This window comes from Mustela putorius, unplaced genomic scaffold (assembly GCF_011764305.1).
Source record: "Mustela putorius furo isolate JIRA1106 unplaced genomic scaffold, ASM1176430v1.1 tig00004041_pilon_pilon_pilon, whole genome shotgun sequence".
Classification (NCBI taxonomy): domain Eukaryota; kingdom Metazoa; phylum Chordata; class Mammalia; order Carnivora; family Mustelidae; genus Mustela; species Mustela putorius.
Genome location: NW_025422176.1, coordinates 2,604,983 through 2,626,600, shown reverse-complemented (window position 1 = coordinate 2,626,600; position 21,618 = coordinate 2,604,983). Strand labels below are relative to the sequence as shown.

The 21,618-nt window shown below is 48.1% G+C and overlaps 1 protein-coding gene across 8 annotated transcripts in view; it reads right to left on the bottom strand.

Annotated features, from left to right (window-relative positions):
* ARHGAP17 (Rho GTPase activating protein 17) overlaps positions 1-21,618 on the bottom strand; it is an 84,449-nt gene that overhangs the window by 7,750 nt on the left and 55,081 nt on the right. For 6 of the 8 annotated variants that reach the window (XR_006604549.1, XM_045072710.1, XM_045072711.1 and 3 more), the window contains exons 10-19: positions 20,267-20,394; positions 17,537-17,648; positions 16,898-16,979; positions 14,496-14,576; positions 13,152-13,265; positions 10,936-11,027; positions 8,853-9,009; positions 6,905-7,135; positions 4,547-4,710; positions 638-1,258 (exon numbers count right to left, since the gene is read on the bottom strand). Coding sequence is in view for 7 of the 8 variants with exons in the window: in XM_045072710.1 (XP_044928645.1) it covers positions 638-1,258; positions 4,547-4,710; positions 6,905-7,135; positions 8,853-9,009; positions 10,936-11,027; positions 13,152-13,265; positions 14,496-14,576; positions 16,898-16,979; positions 17,537-17,648; positions 20,267-20,394 (1,782 nt within the window). In the remaining variant the exon portion in view is untranslated. The remainder of the gene's footprint in view (positions 1-637; positions 1,259-4,546; positions 4,711-6,904; positions 7,136-8,852; positions 9,010-10,935; positions 11,028-13,151; positions 13,266-14,495; positions 14,577-16,897; positions 16,980-17,536; positions 17,649-20,266; positions 20,395-21,618) is intronic. The other 2 variants (XM_045072715.1, XM_045072716.1) reach the window with 1 other exon arrangement.

Below are 21,618 nucleotides of genomic sequence, written 5' to 3'. Positions count from 1 at the left end.
AATCATCACTACCTGAAACAGGTTTCCATGGGAATTATGGAAAATTCTTGATCCTTCCCTCCCTCAACACTCAGGACTGGTGCTCTGATGTGCTCACGCCCAAGACTTCCCTTGCTGGAGCATCCAAATGGGCACAGATCACGTTTTTTAAAGTTATGTCTGAAATGTTTCATTTACTATGAACATTTTTAGCTTTAGAAGGAAGGTAAGTATCTTAATGGGGAAATCGCTAAGAAATGAATTTCATGCTCACGTTGTATAATACCTTTCACTAATTAGGTCATTGTACTTGGAAAAAGGTAAATGTAGATAGGTCTTAAACACATATGATACTATAAGTCAGAGGCCAGCCAACTTCAAGGGCCAGGTATTAAATATTTTCAGGCTCTGTGAGCCAAATACTCTCTGAAAGGTCTATACCACCATTACATTAGCAAAAAAGCAGCCAAAGGCAGTTTGTTAACAAATTAGAGTGGCTCTGTCCCAATAAAACTTTATTTACAAAAATGGGCTATGGGCTGGATCTGGCCAGTGGGTACAGTTTGCTGCCCCCCACTGAAAACCAAGGCCTAAACGAAAGGGGAGTGTCTGGATGTAGTGTGGAAGGGGGAAAGGTCTGAGCTGATTTCTCACTTACCCGTGACTATTTTGGAGGCAGTGGGAGCAGCGTTGGTGAGGGTGCCATCCCCAGCCGAGTGGGCACCAGGAGGATGTGGGGGTGGAGGCATGCTGGGTCGGTTCCTTGGCTTTGGTACTGGTCTTGGTCTTGGTAAGGTTCCGGTGTGTGGCTGTGCCATCTCAGGATTACTCACCGCCTGGGTCTGAGAAGCTGGCAGGCTGGGGTTCTGTTTTCCTAAAGGTGGAGTACTGGGGGGCGTTGGAGTCTGGGGAGGGGTGTGAAGCGGCTGCTCAAGTCCAGGCTCACTGGGCAAAGCCACGGGAGCGGGCGGGCCCTGGCTACTCGGTTTGCTGTGCCCCAGCAGTGCGGCCTGCGTCGGGGGCTGCGGTGGTGGGTGATTGGGAGCTTGTATCGGGGACAGGCTGCTCGAGTACCTCCGGGGTGCAGAAGGCTGTGAGGTGGTGCAGGGCTGGCCGGGGGCCTGGCCCACATGCTGGGCGGGAGGAGAAGGGCTTCGCGTGGTTGGCTTTGGTGACGGGCTGGGTAGGTGCTGAGATGTTCCTGGAGAACTCTGGCCCCCGGGATGGCCAGGAGGTGGGTTTCCTGGTTTCGGGGGTGCAGGAGCAGGTTTTTTAACAGCTGCACAAAGGGGGAAAACATCTTTCAGTGAGTAAAGCCAGCACCGCCTTTATGAGGTGAATCTCACAACGGCTGATACCGGGCTCCCGGTGGAAGCATGCGAGCAGGAGGGCATTCACCTCTGTGGTCTGCCTCCTCCAAGGCCCCCGGGCCAGTCCAACCAGGTGAACAGCTGCTGACAAACGTGAATTGAGGACATCCTTCCAAATGCCAGACTGGCCCTCCCCGAAAGCTGTCAAGGCCACGAAAACACAAGGGAGGACAGAAACTGTCATAGCCCAGAGGAGACTCCGGAGAAGAGGCGGCCGCATGCACCGTGGCCTCCTGCATGGGAGCGGGCCCGGGACAGAACATGGCCCCTGGTGGAACAACTGGTGAAATCCGAACAAAATATGGAGTTTTGTCCATAGTAAAGCAGGAGGGCTGGTTTCTGGGGGGTGACAAATGCACCTTGGGGACCTGGGTCATTAACAGTCGGAGAAGTGGGTGAGGGGCATTTGGGAACAACCAGCACTGCCTCTGCAACTTCTCTGGAAATCTAAAATTTGCTCAAACAAGAGGTTTACGGTTAAAAAAAAAAAAAAGTACTCTATATACATACCGACCTTTAGATCTTTAAAGACCCATTGTTTATTTTTTTATTTTAAAAATTTTTAGTAATCTCTACACCCAGTGTGGGGCTTGAACTCACGACTCTGAGATCAAGAGTTGTACGCTCTGCTGATGGAACCAGCCAGGTACCCCGAGGTCTGTCATTTGAAAAGTTTAATATGAAGAGAATTAAGTGAAGGGAGCCACCTCCCTAGATGGACTTGATGCTCTAAGGCCACTGAGCTGCCCACTTGTCAGTGTCCTGCCTGCCCGAAGAATCGGGGAGAAGCAAGAGGAGCTAGAAGAGGGTGACCCCCAAGCACGACTGATCTGCCTGTATATGCACCATGGCCCCTTGCCTTAAGCCGGCTTCTAGAGGGCTTAATTTTTTTTTTTTTAATAACAGAAATTCTACCAATTCTGGAATCATTTGAATTAGCAGATATGCTCTGGATAGAAGTACAAGTAAGTCTGGAAGAGTTGTCTTAGCTAGATTTCTCTAAAGAGGGATGAAGCAAACCACTACCCTCTCCACACCAGCTGAGATCAGCGTCAGGAAGGGGGTGAGGAGGCCAGGGGGCAGAATTTGGTACTGAGGAGGGTGAAATCAAAAACACGGAGACCTGGTTTAGGGCTGGGAGAGATGGGCGGTAAGGGGAGACATTAGCATTTTTCAAATTGTACTGAGGTCCTACTAATCTTCCCGAAAAGCGATAGGGAAATTAAGGAGCATCACTTACCCCACATCACTAGTACCAAATTAGGCCCCTTACATAAACTGAAGTTCCATTTAAGCCTCGCTTAAGTCCCATTAGCTCCCTGCAGGACAGGCATTGTTATACCCATATCATGGTAGAGAAAACTGAGGTTCAGAGAAGTCAAATATTTGCAAAAGATCACACAGCCAGTAACTGGCAGAACAGAGGCTCACAACCATGTTCTATGGACTCCTTGGTCTCTTTTTCAGCTCCTTCCTCCTTCCTACACTGGCTGGCTCTCCACTTACAGGGCTCAGAATTCAAGAATGAAAAGGGTATAAAGTTGGTTCTGCTATGCTGGCCTAGAACTTTTGACCTTGAACCCTGGAAGACCTTTTCCCACAGAAATAACTATGCAGCTGACAAAGAAAGGACTCTTTGGAAGAGTAGCCATACTCTGGTTACCATAAGCAACTTAAAAAGAAAAATGTCTAGCTTTCTGTTCTGAGTGGTAGAACTGTAAATTCACACTGAATAAAAGACCATTCCTGGCATGAAAGGGTGCCAAGGCAATGAGGAGAGGCGGCAGGGGCGTCGGGTGCCAGGGCCATGGGAGAATGGTGGACCTTGTCCAAGACAAAGCAACAAGGTAAAAAATTAAATTTAAAAATTTCCGATCAAGGGGAAAATGCCCTGAAAGAGAGTGATGTGACAGAAGAAGACTCGGTGAGTCACGGAGATGGGGCTGGGCTTTAGTCAGAGTAGGATGACAGGGAGGGCTCACAGGGCGGGTAATCTCTGAGCTGGGACCTGAATGCTAAGGAACCACGTGTGGACCAGAGTAGAGAGCCCAGAAATCAGGCCGTGTACATGCGGCCAGCTGATCTTGGACAGGGCACTGAGGACACACAATCGGGAAAGCATGGTTTCTTCAACAGGTGGTGTCGGGAAAAGTGGATATCCACAGGCAAAAGAATAAAAGTGGACCCTTATCTTACACCATAAATAAGAGTCGACTCAAAATGGATTAAAGACTTAAACATAAGAGGGGCACCCGGTGGCTCAGTTGGTTAAGCATATGCTTTTGGCTCAGGTCATGATCCTGGGGTCCTGGGACTGAGTCGGGCATTGGGCTCCCGGCTCAGCGGGGAGCCTGCTTCTCCCCCTCCCTTTGCCTGTCACTGCCTCTGCTTGTGCTTTCTCTCTCTGACAAACTTAAAAAAAGAAAAAGGAAGAGGGGAATGAGGTCAGTGCATCCCAGGAACAGAGAGCAAGCAGACCAGCAGTGCTGAAGTTTGGGGAAAGAGGGGCGTGATAAGTGCAGGGCCCCAAAGCAGGTCCCACTACACACGGGGGAGGTCTGCACAGAAGCCACTGGAGGGAGAGTTTCAAGAGAGAGAGGACACGATCTGCCGTGTTTTAGCACAACCTCCCTAACTGCTGAGCAGAGGACAGTAGGGATATGGGTGGGAACGATTCAGATCACACAGCACTCAGGACCCAGAAAGCCCTGACCTCAATCTAGAGGTTACAGTGGCTGACAGATCTGCAGAACCTGGCTAGACAGAGGCTGGGGTGGTTTCCAAGCAGAGGGCAGGGCTGGAATACCAGATTCCTGGAAAACTGGGAGCACTGTGACAAAAAACAACCTTTTGTTTGTTAGGCTTTGTGGCTTAAACATATTCCTAAATGCCTGCCTTTCAGCTATTAGTTCACTTCCTTTTAATGATTTTGCTTTTAAATGACTGATTTTTCTGCTTGCCATTTTTTTTTTTTTTTTAAGTAATCTTTACACCCAATGTGGGGCTTGAACTTAAGACTCCAAGATCAAGAGTCAGGTGTTCCTCCGACGAAGCCAGCCAGGTGGCCCTCTCCTTGCCATTTTGTAACAGACATGGAGATGCTCTCTTGGAAAGCCTTGCACCATGAATCCCTGCACTAAACCCAAGGAAGTCTGCACATCCCTCCGTAAGGGGAAGGAGTAAAGGTGGCTACTTACCTCGGCGCAGAGTGTGCGGGCTAGGGCCTGCGGAATTGTGCCCTGGGCTGACAGAGAGCTGATGGGAGCCAGCCGTGGTCTGGGTCTGGTTCTGGCCAGTGGCCATCTGATTGCTGTTTCTCGCTGGGGCAGGGGCAGGTGCGGGGTCCTTGGGTTTTGGTGGACTACGGAGAGCAGAAGTCAAGTTAGATGTCAGGTACTCCCTGAGAAAGTCAGTCAGCATGCTCTCAAAACACCAGATTCCACCAGAGTTTACACCTCCACAGGCAAGGAGGGCATCAGGAATTTTCGATAATTTGCACTGGGTCTGCAAAGCCACTGTTTATTTGGGGCCACACAGAGCTAAATATTTTAGGAGATTCACTGCCTCCATTGTCTTCTAGCTATTTAGCTACTTGAATATCATGAGACACGCCAGTTGATAGAGGCCAACAAGGAGTTTCTAGTTTGCTTGTACTTAAATTGGGCAGTATTAAAAAAAACATGAAAGGGCTTCTGGACTTCCAAAGAATGAGATATGACACACACAGTGTACAAAACAAAGCAAAGCTGTGGCAAGATCCCAACAGTCTAAATTATAAAGTGCTTGGTTATTATCAATCGTTTGCACTCTAGGAAAGAGTAACCCTTGAGACTCAGCTTTGGCTCCCAGCCCGGAGCTGGTTGGCAGCAGAGTGGACAGAGACCAGAACACGGGCCAATTCCTGGCTCAGAACTTCGTACACTAAGCTTTACAGCTGCATTTTGTCAGGGTCACCAAAGAGCGAACGCTAAAAATACCCACAGGGCACAAAACACAAAAGCAAATTGACGACTGACATTCCATTTGTCCTTCTGCAGGGCATTCTAGTTATTGTCTTAATGCATTTAGCCTTGATTAAGCAAACCAAAGGCTACAGGTAAATGAAAAATGTTTGAGCCTGCAAATACTTTTTTTTTTCCCTCAAACAAAAAAATTAGAGCTAAAACAAAGACGTGTGTGGAGCGGCAGTTTCGACAAGACATCATGGAGCTCAGGATGTGCCTAGGAAGCCTGGGGAGGTAGAGGCCTTTGTGATTTTGAACCAAAACGTGAATTTCAGCTAATTCTGTGAGTAAAAAGGAGCTCAGGAAAAATAGGGCAACCTGAATTCAGCTGTGAGGCTGGAACCTGATTCTCATCTCCTAAGCAGCTGGCGTCACACCCCACCAGGCACTCCCTCCCCATCCAGAGAAGCTGGATCCTTGTTCCATGCATGTATTTTACTTTATATGTGGTTATTTAGTGCTTTCTAGATGGCACAGTAGAGAAAAGGACCAGAAAAATCGGAGCACATACTCCGTAGAGGGACTTCTCTTTTACAGAACTTCTAGTCCTGCACTATTTGGCATACCACCTAAAGTGGCCTCTGGTGGGGAAGTGAATTCAAGCAGATTAGATGAAAATCTCAAGTTCAAAGGCACTCTTCCTTACAGCTGTACCTTGTACCCCATTCCAGGTGGCTAATCAAAAGATTAAGCAACAACAACAAAAAATGTTAAGCAACAAAAGGGCCTCTTAAGAAAGTCCATCATCGTATTTTCTACCTTGTATTTGCCAATCAATTTGCCTGTAAGACTGAAAGCTAGGGGTGGGGGAGGTCTCAGTCACCAACTGTGCCTGGTACGGCACCCAGCACACAGTTACTCAGTAAATCTGATTGGACGGGTGGATGGGTGGATGGATGGACGGACGGATGGATGGACTGATGGACGGATGGGTGGACCAAGGGGCAGACAGACAGATGGATGGATGGGTAGGTAGGTGGACGGATGGACAGACAGATAGATGGATTGGTGAGTGGGTGGACGGATGGACGGACAGATGGCTGGATGGGTGGGTGGACGGATGGACAGATGGATGGATGGATGGACGGACGGACGGACGGATGAATAGGTGGATGAAGGGAAGGATGGACAGATGGATGGGTGCGTGGGTGAATGACTGAATACCAGCAATGCTCTAATCTAAGTAACTCATTACATTCAAGTGTTAATTACTTAGTGTACAAGATGACAAAAGCACATGGCAAATGAACACTGAGTAGACATCAAACAGGGAAAAGGGGGTTGTAATAGAGCTAGCCACCAGTTGGCTTCCAGCACCAAAGCAGGATGGTAAAGAATGCAAACAAGCGTTGCTTCTTTTGGAAAACAGGAACAAGAGCAAGCAATGTACAGTCTTTTTTCCCATCCTTTGCCAACCAGAAGAGGGAAGGCAGATCTGGTTCACTCCACGCCGAGCAGTTCTGTGGGCATGGAGGCTACGCCCGTAGGCCAGCACCTGCAAGAGGGCTGGGGCATTGAGCACCCACTGCCAGCAGAAGCTGGTCTTCTTACCTGTCGCCCGAGCTTGGCCCCTGCTCCAGTGTGCCTGCAGAGGAGGGGACCGTCCCACCCCCTGTGCTGCTTTCAGCCCTAGAGCTCTGGGGAGGGGGCTCTGGGCCTGCAGGAGCCAAGGTGCTGCCATCTGTGGGCGGGAGTGGTGGCTGGAAAGCTGGGGCTATGTGCTTTCTAGTTAGAGTGCCACCCCGCCGGTGGGCCTGGAAGTCCATAAGCTTCACACCAAAGCTACACAGAAAGAAGAAACAGTCAACACAGCATGCAAGCCGACTAGTGAGACAGAAGTCCATCACTCCACACGTGTTACAACCCGCGCACGGCAAGAGCCACCCGACTTGCCCCGCATGCAGTGAGGCAGCAAGAACCAGACGAATGGTCATTGCTATTATCGAGGCAAGCAGCTTGCCTTGGCTTTAAACCTGAGCAAGCAACAGACCTGGTACTGATCAATGTCCTGTCTCAGTTCGGGTGTGAACAGCTGAAAGTCCGTGGACAGGCCTTGTATGGAGTGGGGGACATCACGTCCGCGTGCCCATTCGCCTACCACCCAGTGGCCTCCTCACTTCCATGTGTTTGGTGGACGGGGTGGCAGCCGAGGGCAGCATCAGGACATCACACCACACTGCCTCCCTGGCTGAGGTGTACGAGCCCTAGTGTGGGTACATGTGAAGAACAGATCTGAGAGGATTCATGATCCCGGGAAAAAAAAAATCACTGCTTTCGGGAAGGAGATGGTGGTTGGAAGACGGGGAGAAGGAAAATTCACTTTTCGCGTAAGTGAACTTATGCGATGGAGGAACTCTCAGGCTTTTCAGTTTGAAAAGTAAACACGTGTGGCTCCCTGAGCTCATGTGTGCTGGGTCAGCTGGCAGGAAGAACCTACCCCGGGAGATAACCGAGGATCACATGTGCCAACCATGGCCACGATGCTGCATTTTGTGACTTCAAATACATGAAGGCTAAACTGTGCGGTGGCCAGTGTGTCATCAGGAAGCAGGACCTACTGTGTGACTGGGGCTTCAGAGAAGTAAAACTTTTGCACACAAGAAATGTGGGTTTCAGAGGGACAGATAGGAACGTAAAGTATTGGCCTTCGCCTGGACAAAACAACAACAAAGCAAAAGGAAAACAAAAAAAATCAAAGCTCACTATAAGATCAGGCAATGAAAAAAACTATGAAATTTAGTTGTGAATCTGTTTACTGGTTTAGTTGTAAAACTGTGTCCGGTGATGTTATTCCGTGTGTGTGCATGAAGCACGTCACTCCGCAGGCCTAACTTAACCTTTTGGGTGAACACAGTGGCATTTCATCATACGGACTTAATGGTTGGCCTCTGCAGGCACAAAACATAAACAGCCTCATTAAGCATTGAAAATCCCACTACACTCGCCCGTGGAGCATAGAACAGAGACTGACGTCTCTCACTAATTCCCACGCAGCTGTCTTTTTTCCTCCACGGTTGGCAAATAGAGAAGTACCTCCAGCTGAACACCAAATTCAGCGCTGGCTTCCACGAAGGGCCAAGTTATACCCAAAATAGGTCTCTTTAAACACCACATCCGACAACTCACTGGTGCGAGGTGGGTTATTCTCCTATCTGTCCACAACACTTAAATTTCCTCCCACTTACCCTCTCCTTTTCCCCCATCAAGTACACTTAAGTGACTTCGTAGCATGTGTATGATGCTTATCACAGAGCAAGTGAAGCTTGGACGCATATGCAACAGATGTGTACCGACGAGCTACGTGTCTGCCTTGGGGGGTCACGTTTAATGTTTGGAACGAACTAGAGCGGAATTCCTGAAATGTCTGGACCTAATAGTCATGGGTGCCATGGCCACTCTCATACTATAGGTCCATTGAGGCAGTACCAGATCCTGAGGGTTTAATAATTCTTCTATGTGACATCTGCTGCTGGAGGAAAGTGAACAGCTGTAAACACACCTCTCCTTCTTCACCAAGTCCCCTTCCATGACCGCCATGCTGGCAGGCCGCTTTCTCTCGAGGGTCCCTGAGTCAGAGTCATTTCCAGTGTGAGATGAGTGATTGGAATTTGGGGTGACGAGAGGCACAAATGCTTCCGATACGTTAAATTCCACCTCTGCAAGGAGAAAAAGAAACAAACGTGCAGGTACACCTTAGAGACAAGGCAGGTTTGGTGCAGACCACTGAAATAAGGCAAGTATCGCACTGAAGTGAGTATCGCAATAAAGCGAGCGTGATGATAAAGCAAATATCACGATGAAATGGACAATCCACTAAAGTGAGTATCACAATAAAGCAAGTCAAATGGCTCTTCTGGTCCCCAGTGCACATCAAAGTTATGTGTGTACTGTGCTGCCATGTGTAAGAGCATTAGGTCTACAAACACAGGGCACAGACCTTAATTAAAAAATACTTTATTGCTAAGAAAGGCTAACCATCATCTGAACTTCCAGTGAGTTATAATCACTGACCGCAGATCGCTATAACCAATATAACGAGAATGGAAAAAGTTGGAGATACTGCAAGAATTGCCAAAATGGGACAGAGGCATGAAATGAGCAAATGCTATTGGAAAAATGGCAGCAAAGGCGGGGCTGCCACCAACCTTCAATTTGTAAAATAAATGCAACATCTAGGAAGCGTGGTCAAGTGAAGCGCCATGAGACGAGGCCGGCCAGCACATAAGGTGTACGGCAAATGGGCACACGAGGCTTAAAAATTACTCCCAGGGGTGCCTGGGTGGCTCGGTGGGTTAAAGCCTCTGCCTTTGGCTCAGGTCATGATCCCGGGGTCCTGGGATCGAGCCCCACATCGGGCTTTCTGCTGGGCGGGGAGCCTGCTTCCTCCTCTCTCTCTGCCTGCCTCTCTGCCTACTTGTGATCTCTGTCAAATAAATAAATAAAATATTTAAAAAAAAAAAAAAAATTTACTCCCAGCTGTTTCACAAGTGCAACCCCCTGCCCCCTCACCTTCTCAACAGTTTGCCAAGCCAGGGGGAGGAAATAAATTGAGATAAGGACAGGGTATAATTCAGAATATAAGTTACACAATTCCTCTGCTTTCTTCTTTGTAAAAAGAAATTTTTTAAATAAAATTTTAAAAAATCATGGAATATGGAAGAAGACAATAAGCATGGATTACTTAAAAAAAGAAAGGTATTTACAGTTTGATATAAAATGCAAATAAAAGGCAACAGCAACTCCATACTGCCTATAGCAGTTTTTCTAAGATTTGTTTTCCCAAAGAAATCTTGGGCAAAATGCCAGTTTTCATCCACGTGTCATGTACTTGTTGAGAACCTCCATGAGTGAGGCGTGATTCTCAATGGTGAGGAGACCCGGGGAAAGGAGAAACGAGCTCGCCCTGGAGTCACGGGAGGTGACAGTGGGGCCACTCTGGGCAAAGTACGGGACAGGAGGTCTGGACTCACAAAGCTTGCCCTAGCAGTATCCCCGAAGGGGTTCATGGCACCTCTGAAGATCCCAGGACTACAACAAATATAGTTTGAAAACCCGTTCCCTATTGCCTGAAATCCTCTTTCTCTGACACAGTCAACTCCCACCTTCACAAAATGGCTCCAATCAACCTATCCAGCTTCATCTTCCACCTTTACAAAAACCCGGCTCTCCGGCCACCGGAGCAAAAAGCTGCCTTCCAAGTGGAAAACTGCATATCCGGTGTCACCCCTTCTCGAAAGCGGTTCTGGTTCTTTGTGCCCAACATCTGAGTTTGTATAACCATCCACCCTTCCTTCTAACACGTGGGATAGTATCTGCTTCTTCTCCAATGGCAGACAGCATATCTCACCAGCAGACATAGCGCCGGGGGTACCAAGTGCACACTGGCTGAGTGGACACCCCCGGGGTGAAGTGAAACAAAGAGAAATACAAAATAATGTGGACGCACGCAAGGGGGTTTAAAAATAAACGTGAGCCAGTCACGGAATCGCGAAGGGGTTACTGAAGCATTTTCTTCTTTAAAAAATTTTCTATACCATCATTGTATTGTTTGGGCAGTGCGTGAAGTCGAAAAGTTACGTTACCTTCAGGGAAGAACCAGTCGGCGTGCTGGATAATGGGCTCAATGACCGCAACCACGTGGACAGAGGTGGCCGCTGCCATTTCAGCCAGAGTTCTGCAAAGGACATTCACAGTTAGACCACTTTCCGCAGGCAGCCTCTAATTTCTGCAGGTTGTGTCAGAGCAATTTAATTATTTTGGGGTTTTTCTGAAGATTATTTATTTATTTGAGAGAGAGCGAGCGAGCACGTATGAGTGGGAGAGCTAGAGGGAGGGAGAATCTCAACCAGATTCCTTGCCAAGCTGGAGCCCGACACGGGGTTTGATCCCAGGACCTGGAGATCGTGACCCGAGCGGAAACCAAGACTCCAACGCTTAACTGACTGCGCCACCCAGGTGCCCCCAATTTAGTTACTTTAAACAAGAAAATACACACAAATGCAAAAACTAGATCCATGGGGCTCTGGCCTCAGCGTGTGGCAGTGACGCCCCAGGAGGAGAAATCGCCCTGACTCGGCTGTCACTCCTTAGTCTGCATGCGCTGGGTTAATGGTGTGTCCAAATGCTGATTTTATGTTGGTTTGGAACAGGGTTGCAAGCAGGCATTTTCCCACTGGAGCAGTATTGCCCAAGGTAGTCATCTCGTACGACCCAAGACACCACTGACAGCTTTGCCCACAATATAAGCGAGAGTGTGCACTGTTCCGGTGTGCACGTTACATCGGAGAACCTGAGCCCCGTGTTTACACAAACTACTAATTAAGGCTGTCACATCTGTGGCCTGGTCCCAAGATGCAGGTTTGGAAGTTGAGGGTGTGAATGCCAAGGTTCAAAAGGAAGAAAACAGGTAAGAGTCATTATCCCTAGTGTCAAGGAGCTCACGTTCCAGTTCAGAGTCAGAATATCACAGAAGCCCAAAAGCTGCAAAGGCCTGACATTTAGGGAGAGCCCAACCATGGGGGTCACAGGAGCATGAGGAAGGTTCAGGACGCAGACTGTGGGTCCCGCCACTTCCCTGCTTTAAGCAAACTTTAAGCAAGTTCCTTGTCCTCACCTGTAAGAATGAGGACAGAAGCACCTACTTCAAAAAGGTTACTTGTGAGGATTAAAAGAGGTCATTATGATGCCCCCAGAGTAAATACCAATGTTGGTGATTTCCCAGGAGCTCTCTACCTGGGCTCCCAGACCCCTCTTTTCTATTCAATCTGCATTTCTCGATGCCAACAAAAAAGAACACGGGCAGGGGGCAGGAGCAATGGAAGAGAGGGAAGCAGACTCCCCGCTGAGCAGGGAGTCTGACGTGGGACTTGATCCCAGGACCCCAGGATCATGACCTGAGCCAAAAGCAGACGCTTAACCTACTGAGCTGCCCAGGCGTCCGCAAATTATCTTTTTAAATGCAGTTTGATCAACTCATTCTTCTGCTTAGAAGCCTTGATGCCGGGCACCTGGGTGGCTCAGTTGGTTGAGCGTTCGGATAGGTCGTGATCCTAAAGTCCTGGGATCGAGTCCCACATCGGGCTCCCTGCTCGGCAGGGAGTCTGCTTCTCCTCCTAACCATTCTTCTCTCATGTTCTCTCTCTCGTTCTCTCTTTCTCTCCCAAATAAATAAAATCTTAAAAAAAAAGAAAGAAAGAAAGAAAGAAAGAAACCTTGATGCCTCCCTGACCATTTATGACCCAACATAAGTTCCAAAACCTCCACCAGATACATAAGACCCTTCAGAACCTGGCTCAGGCTTCATATTCCTTGGGCACAGTCTCCTGGCCCCAGTGCTCGGGCCATACAAGACCATGTGACACCACCCCCACCACCAGGCCCTTTTCACACACACAATGCCTTTGCTCATTTGGGCCACACCTGCAGGAAGCTATTCGTTCATCCAAGCACAACCCAAGTGCCTTTTCCTCTGCAGGGCTCTCCCTGCACTTCTCACCCTGAGCTGTGCTCCTCTGATATGCACTGTGGCCGTCGTGCTTTATAAGGTCTATGGCAGCCCCGGTGCCACGGCCATTCAGCTGCCTGCCTGCCCAGCAGCAGGGCCCTCTGAGGACTGCACGCAGGACCGGCCTCTAGGACGGGGTCCAGCTCACGACAGTGTCCCGAGAATGTCCGCTATGTGGAGAGACCAGGCTCATAAGCGCAAGTCCGGAAGGGCACCTTACCCTGGAACGGGGTCTGTCCCCCTGCGGCACAAAGACAAGATTAAAATATTGTGATGTGGGGAGAGGTCACTTACCCTTCAGTTTTGGCCCATAATAAGTTAGGGCCTAACACAATTGCAATGTTGCTGGGAGTCATTTTATTGACGTCGCTGGTCTGGGCAAGCTTTGCAAGGAACTTGATTAAATACCTGGGGGAGAAAAGAGAAGAAAATATTTGCAGGAACAGCATCCTCCAGCCCCGGGTTGCTCTGGTGCTAAGTGCAGAGTGGAGTCGAATCAGAATCTGGCTCAGGTTCTGTATCTTACAAAGTCCTGTGCTCTCTCTTTCAGACGACAGACTCCGTTAGGACTTGGAAGAGGAAAACAGCTCACAAGAAGACCTCCACGATTCAATCCCTACTTGCTGTGTATTTCCCACCCTTTCTCCTTTATGCCCTATCTATCAACCCCTCAGTAAGTTACAATCTGGTTAACAGGTGGCTTGATATGTTTTAATGTAGGCATGAAAAGATACAAGAAGAGGGACATTGCTTAGAGAAAGCTGTATTTGAAAATATGTGGTGATTATGAAAATCTCCAATTTATCGTATAGTTATAGTCTCTCCTATACAAGCACAGCACTATAAAATCAAAAAATTAAGAATAACCTCACTATCTATTAAAAGGGGGCTGATTAAATAAATTAAATATATCCATAGAGCTTAGGGTAGTGGTAGAACCCAGGACTGAAATTAAAGGTCAGATAACATGCCACAAATTTCACCGGCAGAATATGTGTCATTTTGGACCAAGTCCTCTTCTACCATTTTCTTTGGTTTTCAATACTGTGGGCTGCCTTTTATCCTTCTTCTCTTTACACTTCTTCAAAGTCATATTTTAGGTCAAAAGGAAAGTGGAGATGAAATTTTAGAAATGTATTCCACGGTAAATTTTCTTAGAAACAGTAATTCCACAAAGCAATATGTAATTTCCAATTCTGCACATTTCATCTAATAGGATGATTTATACTCTATTAAAAATAAATTCTATAGCATATTGGAATTTTTTTTTTTTGGTAATTTATTTAAGTAAGCTCTACACCCAATGTACGGCTTGAGCTCACGACCCTGAAGTCCAAGAGTTGTGGGCTCTACTGACTGAGCCAGTCAGGCCAACTTTCCAGAACCTTCTCCTAGTAGCTGCAGTGGTAAGCTGACCAGGAGACTGCTGTTAATGCAGACCAGATGCGGATACGTCACACGGTGATATGTTTCACAATAACATACATCAAATCCCACTGCCAGCAACCCCCAGTTCCTCTCCGAAGCACTTGCTTGGTGTGCTTGGACCGAGTGACCTCTGCTGCAGATGGCACCTCTCTTCACTCCAGAGTCACTGTGGCTTGCTGGCTTAATTTGCAGGATACCAGTCATACATACCTAAAGTTAACAAAATTTTGTGGTGGCAACTTTTGACATGTTCTCCACAAATCCTGAAGCTTTTTGTCTTGATCCTGCACACTGAGAAAAAAAAAAAAAAAGCAACCCGTATTCATAACCCTTCATTAGGACACATCATTAGCAACCCCTGGGTTAATAACAGGCTACATGAACAGCGATGCCCTCGATGACAGAGAAAAAGCACAGCTAGAAAATAGGACGGGTTTGGAAATGAATACATATGGAGTCAAATACTTCACTCTGAGCCATGGGTTAGCCTCGCCAAGACTCGGTCTCCTGATGTGCCTGCCTGCAGATAAGAATGTTGATTCTGCCCAGTGATGGGGAGGTTCTAGAGGTATAACCCACAAAACCATCTGTGCCCACACCTGGCACACAAGAGACAAGACACCGATGAAAACTCTGTCCCAGAAGGTGCCTATCTCCACGAGCAGCTTCCTGGAGCCCAGATTTCTTGCTGGCCCAGCCACAGCAGGGCTGGCCGAGCTCCCAGGCACCCAAACCCCCGTGCCTCTTCCTGCCCTTAACTCCACCCAGAGGCTCCAGGCCCAGCAGCCCTGTCCTGTTGTGAAGCAGTCACAGGAGCTCTTCCACTCTATGGTTTCCACGTGCAAACTTCCATCGACACAAAAGAGGGCTGGAGAGGGTGTTAGCAGTCACCCACACAAGGTACCTTTGGACCTAAAATGTCCTCCACAACTGGACCAATCTGGACTGGCAGGTAGCGGGTAAACGTAATTATATGTTAGAGGCTAGTCGTTGTGTCACCGGGATGCTGACCTTTCTCACATATGGAGGATCCATACCCCCAGAAACAGATGCCTGCTTCGAAAAGTGTATTTTTTCATGGGAACCGTGTTGGGAGTCTTGGAACCGAGAGAAGACTCAGGCGCAAGAGGAGCAGAGCAGGCGACCCAGCAGAGGAGACCCCAGAATGCTCTCCTACTCGACATTGCTGTCGGGGCCCATTTATTCAGTCTCACAAAAATGGACATTTACAATAGGCTGGGCCACACGCAGTGTCCAAGTATATGACCGTGACTGTGAACTTACTCTGATTTTTTTTTTTTTTGAGATTTTATTTTATTTGTCAGAGAAAGAAAGTGAGAGAGAGAGAGCACAAGCAGAGGAAGCAGCACACAGAGGGAGAAGCAGGCTCCACGCCGAGCAGAGAGCCCGATGCGGGACTTGATCCCGAGACCTTGGGATCATGACCTGAGTGGAAGGGGCAGATGCCTAACTAACTGAGCCACCCAGGTGTCCCTGACTTTTTCTTTTTTAAAGATTTTATTTATTTACTTGTCAGAAAGAGAGCACAAGCAGGGGCGGGGGAGCAGCAGGCAGAGCGAGGAGAAGCAGGCTCCCCACTGAGCTGGGAGCTCAATGCGGGGTTCAATCCCAGAACCCCAGGATCATGATCCGAGCCGAAGGCAGACATTTCACTGACTGAGCCACCCAGGTGTCCCTTACTCTGAGTTTAAAAACCTTAATAGGGGTGGAAGCACCTGCCACTGAAGACTAAATGATCAGCCCCAGCTGCCCGTCTGCTGGGAATGGGTGACATGGCTAAAGACAGGGGAAGGACAGGATGGGAAAGGAGATCTGTTCCTTCTCCCTTAGGGTGAGCAATTAGGCTCCTATGGGAGGAACTGAGTCAGAACCATGAGGCACAGGTTAACAAGGAGGCAGGCTGGCCGGCTAGAGAGAAGCCCCTGGGGCTTTTAGGACAAGGCTGCCAACAGCTTCTGGCACGAAAGCTGGGCATGGGGGAGGAGGAGCGAAGAACAGGGATAGAGTCTTTGGGGCAGACAGGTCTGGGTCTGAATTCCCACTCTGCAAGTTACCCACTGCTCCCTGGGCCCCGTGCCTCCCCCGCCTCAGTTTCTGCAAACCACATCTGTCTTTTACGTCGCTGATCATGGATGACAGGAGGTAATGGGTATTAAAATTAGTAGGTACTAAGCACACAGTAAGTGTTAACTAGTACTGTCAACACTGTATTACTGCACAACTGAGCTTCCCCACGGCTTGCCAGGCACACTGCCGCTGGCCAGTATGACATCTGTCATTCAGCCCATGATAGGGCTTCCCTCCCTCTAAAAGGGGTTTGAGACCAGCTGCTCTAGTAATACGGGTCCCACTACATGTCTTCATCCATATACATCATGCAAACTGAAGCCAGTGCTTAAGTGCTCACATTCCCACACTAATAATACTACTCCATATTTTCACCCAACACGTAAGAACTGAGGCACTTATTATTTAACACATATGCTATTTTAATGTTATTTTATGACCCCGAGAGTAAGGTGATTCACAAAGGGGATATAATATTCTGTCATTTCCTTTAACTTTGAAAACTCTGTGTTCTTTAAACTTACCTTGCAACTTGTGTCCATTCTTCATACAGATTAAAAGTCATCAGAGGTTCAGGCAGTTCCCGTAAATAGGACTTTAAAGCACCTGAAATTGTTAACATCCAAGGGGTAAGCCTGGGAATCTCGGGATGGATTATTTTTGCAAATTGAAATATCTCAGTTACAACCTGCCGAGAATATCTGAAACAAGCCATGAATCAGCGGGAGTAGTTACAGAGCATGGGGTGTTCCTAAAACAAATCCTGGCCCTTGCAAAATAGATTTGAGGGGTCAGTAGAAAATAAAATTAGCTTCAAAGTAACCTAATGGACATCATTTCCCAGGCAGATCTAGACTATGAAGGAGAAAAAAGGGAAGGAAATATAAGCAGGACTTCAAATATTTGGGTTAGAAGCTACCTTCTCCACCTTTACTTAATAATCAGGAAAACAAAGAAACCCCCAAAACAGGAAAAGGGGTGTGTGTGTGTGTGTGTGTGTGTACCCTTATTCAGTTGTATTTGTCATTTCAGCTTGTCCAATTAAACCTATATAGGGAGACCATTTCAATTTTATCAGAATCTGAAAATGAACACTGGATTTTTAAATGGTGATGTGTCTGAGATGGGACCCACCCCCGTGAGGGCGACTCCTCACAGCTCACCTGCAACAGCATGGGGGTCAGAGTAGAACTCATCCAGGTGAGAAGTAGAACAGTCTAAAGCAGCTTTCAGTTTCTTTAACTTGGAGGCCCCAGCCCCAATTCGGAAAAGGCCCTAAAGACAACAAAAGGCCATGAGCGGCAAGTTCAAGTTGTGGGCTTTATGCTGAGCAGCAGCATACAGTTGATGAAGAGCATTCCACCCCAGCCCCGACTCCCAGACACCTCATCTGTGAGGGCAGGGATGCTGCCTGCCTTGCGGGGTGACCGGGAAGGACAATGGACCAAGCACAGGCAGGTAGAGGGGCAGACAGATAGGCAGAGAGCAATTCATTCCTGATTGGTGCGAGCTCTTGCCCTGGCCCATTGCTAAAATATCTGTGCCTATTAGAAATCTATTTAAATGCAATATTTTAGGGGCACCTGGGTGGCTCAGTCAGTCCTGGGATCAAGCCCTGAATCGGTCCCCCTGCTCAGCAGCCAGCATGTTTCTCCCTCTGCCTGCTGCTCCCCCTGCTTGTACTTTCTCTCTCTGTGTATCAAATAAATAAATAAACAAAATCTTTTAAAAGAAAAGAAATGCAATATTTTAAACTTCCACAAGGTGGACTGCTACAGATTTTTTTAATTTAGGATTTTTTTTTTAATTGACATCTCATGAAAAGTTGCTAGACTAGGCTGCTTGTCACTTTCATTGCCCTAAAAGTTACTCAGAGAAAAACACATGAAGGTCAACCAAGAAAGGCAGGACTATGAAGACACTGGTCCAGGTGTTATAAGATGTGTGTTTTAAGTAAATTTAATCTAGGCAAGGTTTCTCAATCAGTAATACTGACATTCCAGGCTAGGTAATTCTTTGTTGTGGGGGGCTGTCCTGCACATTGTTAGACATTTTAGCAGCAGCCCAAGTCTCTACCCACTAGAGCCAGTGGCAAATCCACTTTTAAAACTGTGACCATCTGGGGTGCTTGGGTGGCTCAGTGGGTTAAAGCCTCTGCCTTCGGCTCAGGTCATGATCCCAGGGTCCTGGGATCGAGCCCCGCATTGGGCTCTCTGCTCAGCAGGGAGCCTGCTTACCCCTCCCCTCTCTCTCTGCCTACTTGTGATCTCTGTCTGTCAAATAAATAAATAAAATCTTTAGGGGGGAAAAAAAAAACTGTGACCATCAAAACGGTCTCCAGACCTTGCCAAATACCTCCCAAAGAGGACAAAATTGGCCCAGCTGAGCAGCTCAGATCTCAGGCTACTAGAGTTGAGTTCACATCAGTGGAGGAGGGGGCAGAAAGTGGAAGCAAACACAAGGGTGGCTTCTGGAATGTCCCTTAATCTGGGTGCTGATCACATGCATGAGTTCAGTCTGTGGAAATTTACCAAACTGTTTACTTATGCATACATTTTCTATGTACAAAATACTTTATTTTTTTTTAAAAGATTTTATTAATTTATTTGACAGAGAGAGAGATCACAAGTAGGCAGAGAGGCAGGCAGAGAGAGAGGAGGAAGCAGGCTCCCGCTGAGCAAAGAGCCCGATGCGGGGCTCGATCCCAGGACACTGAGATCATGACCTGAGCTGAAGGCAGCGGCTTAATCCACTGAGCCACCCAGGCGCCCCTGTACAAAATACTTTAATAAGGTTTTTATTTTTAATTTTTTTTAAAGATTTTATTTCTTTATTTGACAGAGAGAAATCACAAGTAGATGGAGAGGCAGGCAGAGAGAGAGAGAGGGAAGCAGGCTCCCTGCTGAGCAGAGAGCCTGATGCGGGACTCGATCCCAGGACCCTGAGATCATGACCCGAGCCGAAGGCAGCGGCTTAACCCACTGAGCCACCCAGGCGCCCTTTAATAAGGTTTTTAAAAGGAAAAAAAAAAAAAAAGACTTGGCATCTGATTTTGATTCCCCCCTATCATGAACTCACTCACCAGGAAAAGGAGTAACAAGACCTGCCCTGCTTGGTTCATGGGGTTCTGGGGGATAAGGATTCCATAAAATAAGAATATAAATACCCCCACCAAAATGCATGGTACTACCCAAATGTAATATTCTGCTTTAAGCAAACTAAAGCTCACGGAAGCTCTGGTCCATTTAGTGCACATGAAATTCAATGTCATGTGAGCATGTGGGTGGCTCAGTCAGTTAAGCCTCTGCCTTCGCTCAGGTCATGATCTCAGGGTCCTGGGATCTGGTTCTCTGTTCAGTGGAAAGCCTGCTTCTCACTCTCCCTCTGTGCTCTCCTTCTCTTTTTTTTTCTCTCTCTCTCTCAAACAAATAAATAGAACCTTTTAAAACATTAAGGAGCACTAGGGTGCCTGGGTAGCTCAACTAGTTGAGCATATGCCTTCAGCTCAGGTTGTGATCTGAGGGCCCTGAGATCAAGTCCCGTATCTGGCTTCCACAGGGAGCTTGCTTCTCCCTCTGCCTCTGCCTCCCTCTCTATCTCTCTCTCATGAATACATAAATAAAATCTTGTAAAATTTTTTCTTAAAAAATGAAATTCAATGTCACAAATCACAACCAGAGTTGAAAATGAAACAAGTGGGGAAAAAGAAAGTCAGAGTGTACCACACATAGAAAAGGAAAATGTTCTGTGAAACTCGTTTCATTCATAATGTCTGTTCCAGGTAAAACGTGCAGGGTCCCCGTTTAAATTGTGGGTCACGGCAACCGAAGCTGGAAAGCCGTCAGTCCATGCAGCGCAGGTAGCGGCAGGCAGGGCCGCCGAGCACCGCTCACCTCCTCCTTCATGCCTGTCTCCAGGAGCAGCATGACGCAGGCTTCGATGGGCAGAGCAATCTCACGGCCGCTCCGCTTCAGGTGTTCCTCCAAGGGCGTCCCAAAGGCTGGCTTTTCCGCCCACTTATCTAGAGCAGCAAATCATCCAGTCAGACACTCAGCGATCTCACGGCATCAGTGGGGAATTTTTTTTTTCTCCCCAAACCACCAAAGGGGAATTTTTTTTTTTTTTTCTTAGCAGACTGGTAATTGAGGCTTGGGAAAAGGGGAAGCATCTGTTCTGTTTGCTTTGGTTATTTACCATGTACTAGAACAAGAACAGGTCCCCGGCTGGGGGGTTACTTTCAGAACAGAGCCCTGAACGCCCTCCAGGGGGAGCTGCTGAGCAGAAGGTACGAGGGGGCTCCTGCACGGGACGGGTGGGCTGCCTGGCGCTAACCCGAGGATTCGTCCGAGCAGACGGATTTCACTGGAAGGAAATTTACTCTCACCATGCAAAGCAGCACTGGCTTTCTATCTCGAGGACAAGAAACTGACTCCTTCAATGTGAAAGAGGAAATAACTTCTTAAGATTTTAAACACAAGCCAAGCGTCATCACACGGGACCGGAAGACGGCCGATGTGAACTCATATTAAACGCGATGTGTCCCGGGCATGCAGGGCCTCCGAGTGCCATCGCCCCAGCCAGGTCCCGAACATTCCGAGTAGGAAACCACGCGGTATCTGCAGCCCCAAAGCAGCTGAGGCTGAAGCCTGCGCCAGCAGTAAAGCGATCGTTTCTATTATTTGGGGGTCACATACTCTGCTTCATTCCACAAGAGGTGTGAGGCAGCTTAGCAGGAGTACGCACAGTAGAGCAGTGAAACAGAAACAAGAATTTTGTGAATGGACTTATTCCCTTCGAACGAGAGGCGTTTTGACGGGGTTTGGCCCACCGGTGGGTACGCACGGATCCCCCGCGGCCTGAGACGCACACAGACGCAGAAGAGGGGCAACCAGCCCGTGGAGACTACTTCGCTGAGCAACACTTAGTTCCTTCCAGAGACGGGAAGGGTTCGCGTCCTTCTCGGCACCGTTAATGGACAACTGTCATGCAGCCACTTTGCTGTTCGAACCTTGGGTTCAAAGCAGGCAGTAGGACGCTGATGTGCCCCTTACCCTCAGCCTCGCGGAAGAGCGGGGACAGGCCCCATCACGTGATCCGCACACAGGGGAAGGAAGAGGAGGGAACCCCCATGTCCATGAACCCAAGAGCTTTTACAAGGTTAAAATTGATGGAAAGAGCAAGTGGGCTCCAGGTGGAAGAGGGGTGAGGCCAAGGGCGTGGGTGTCCTCCTCATCTCTGGTCCTGG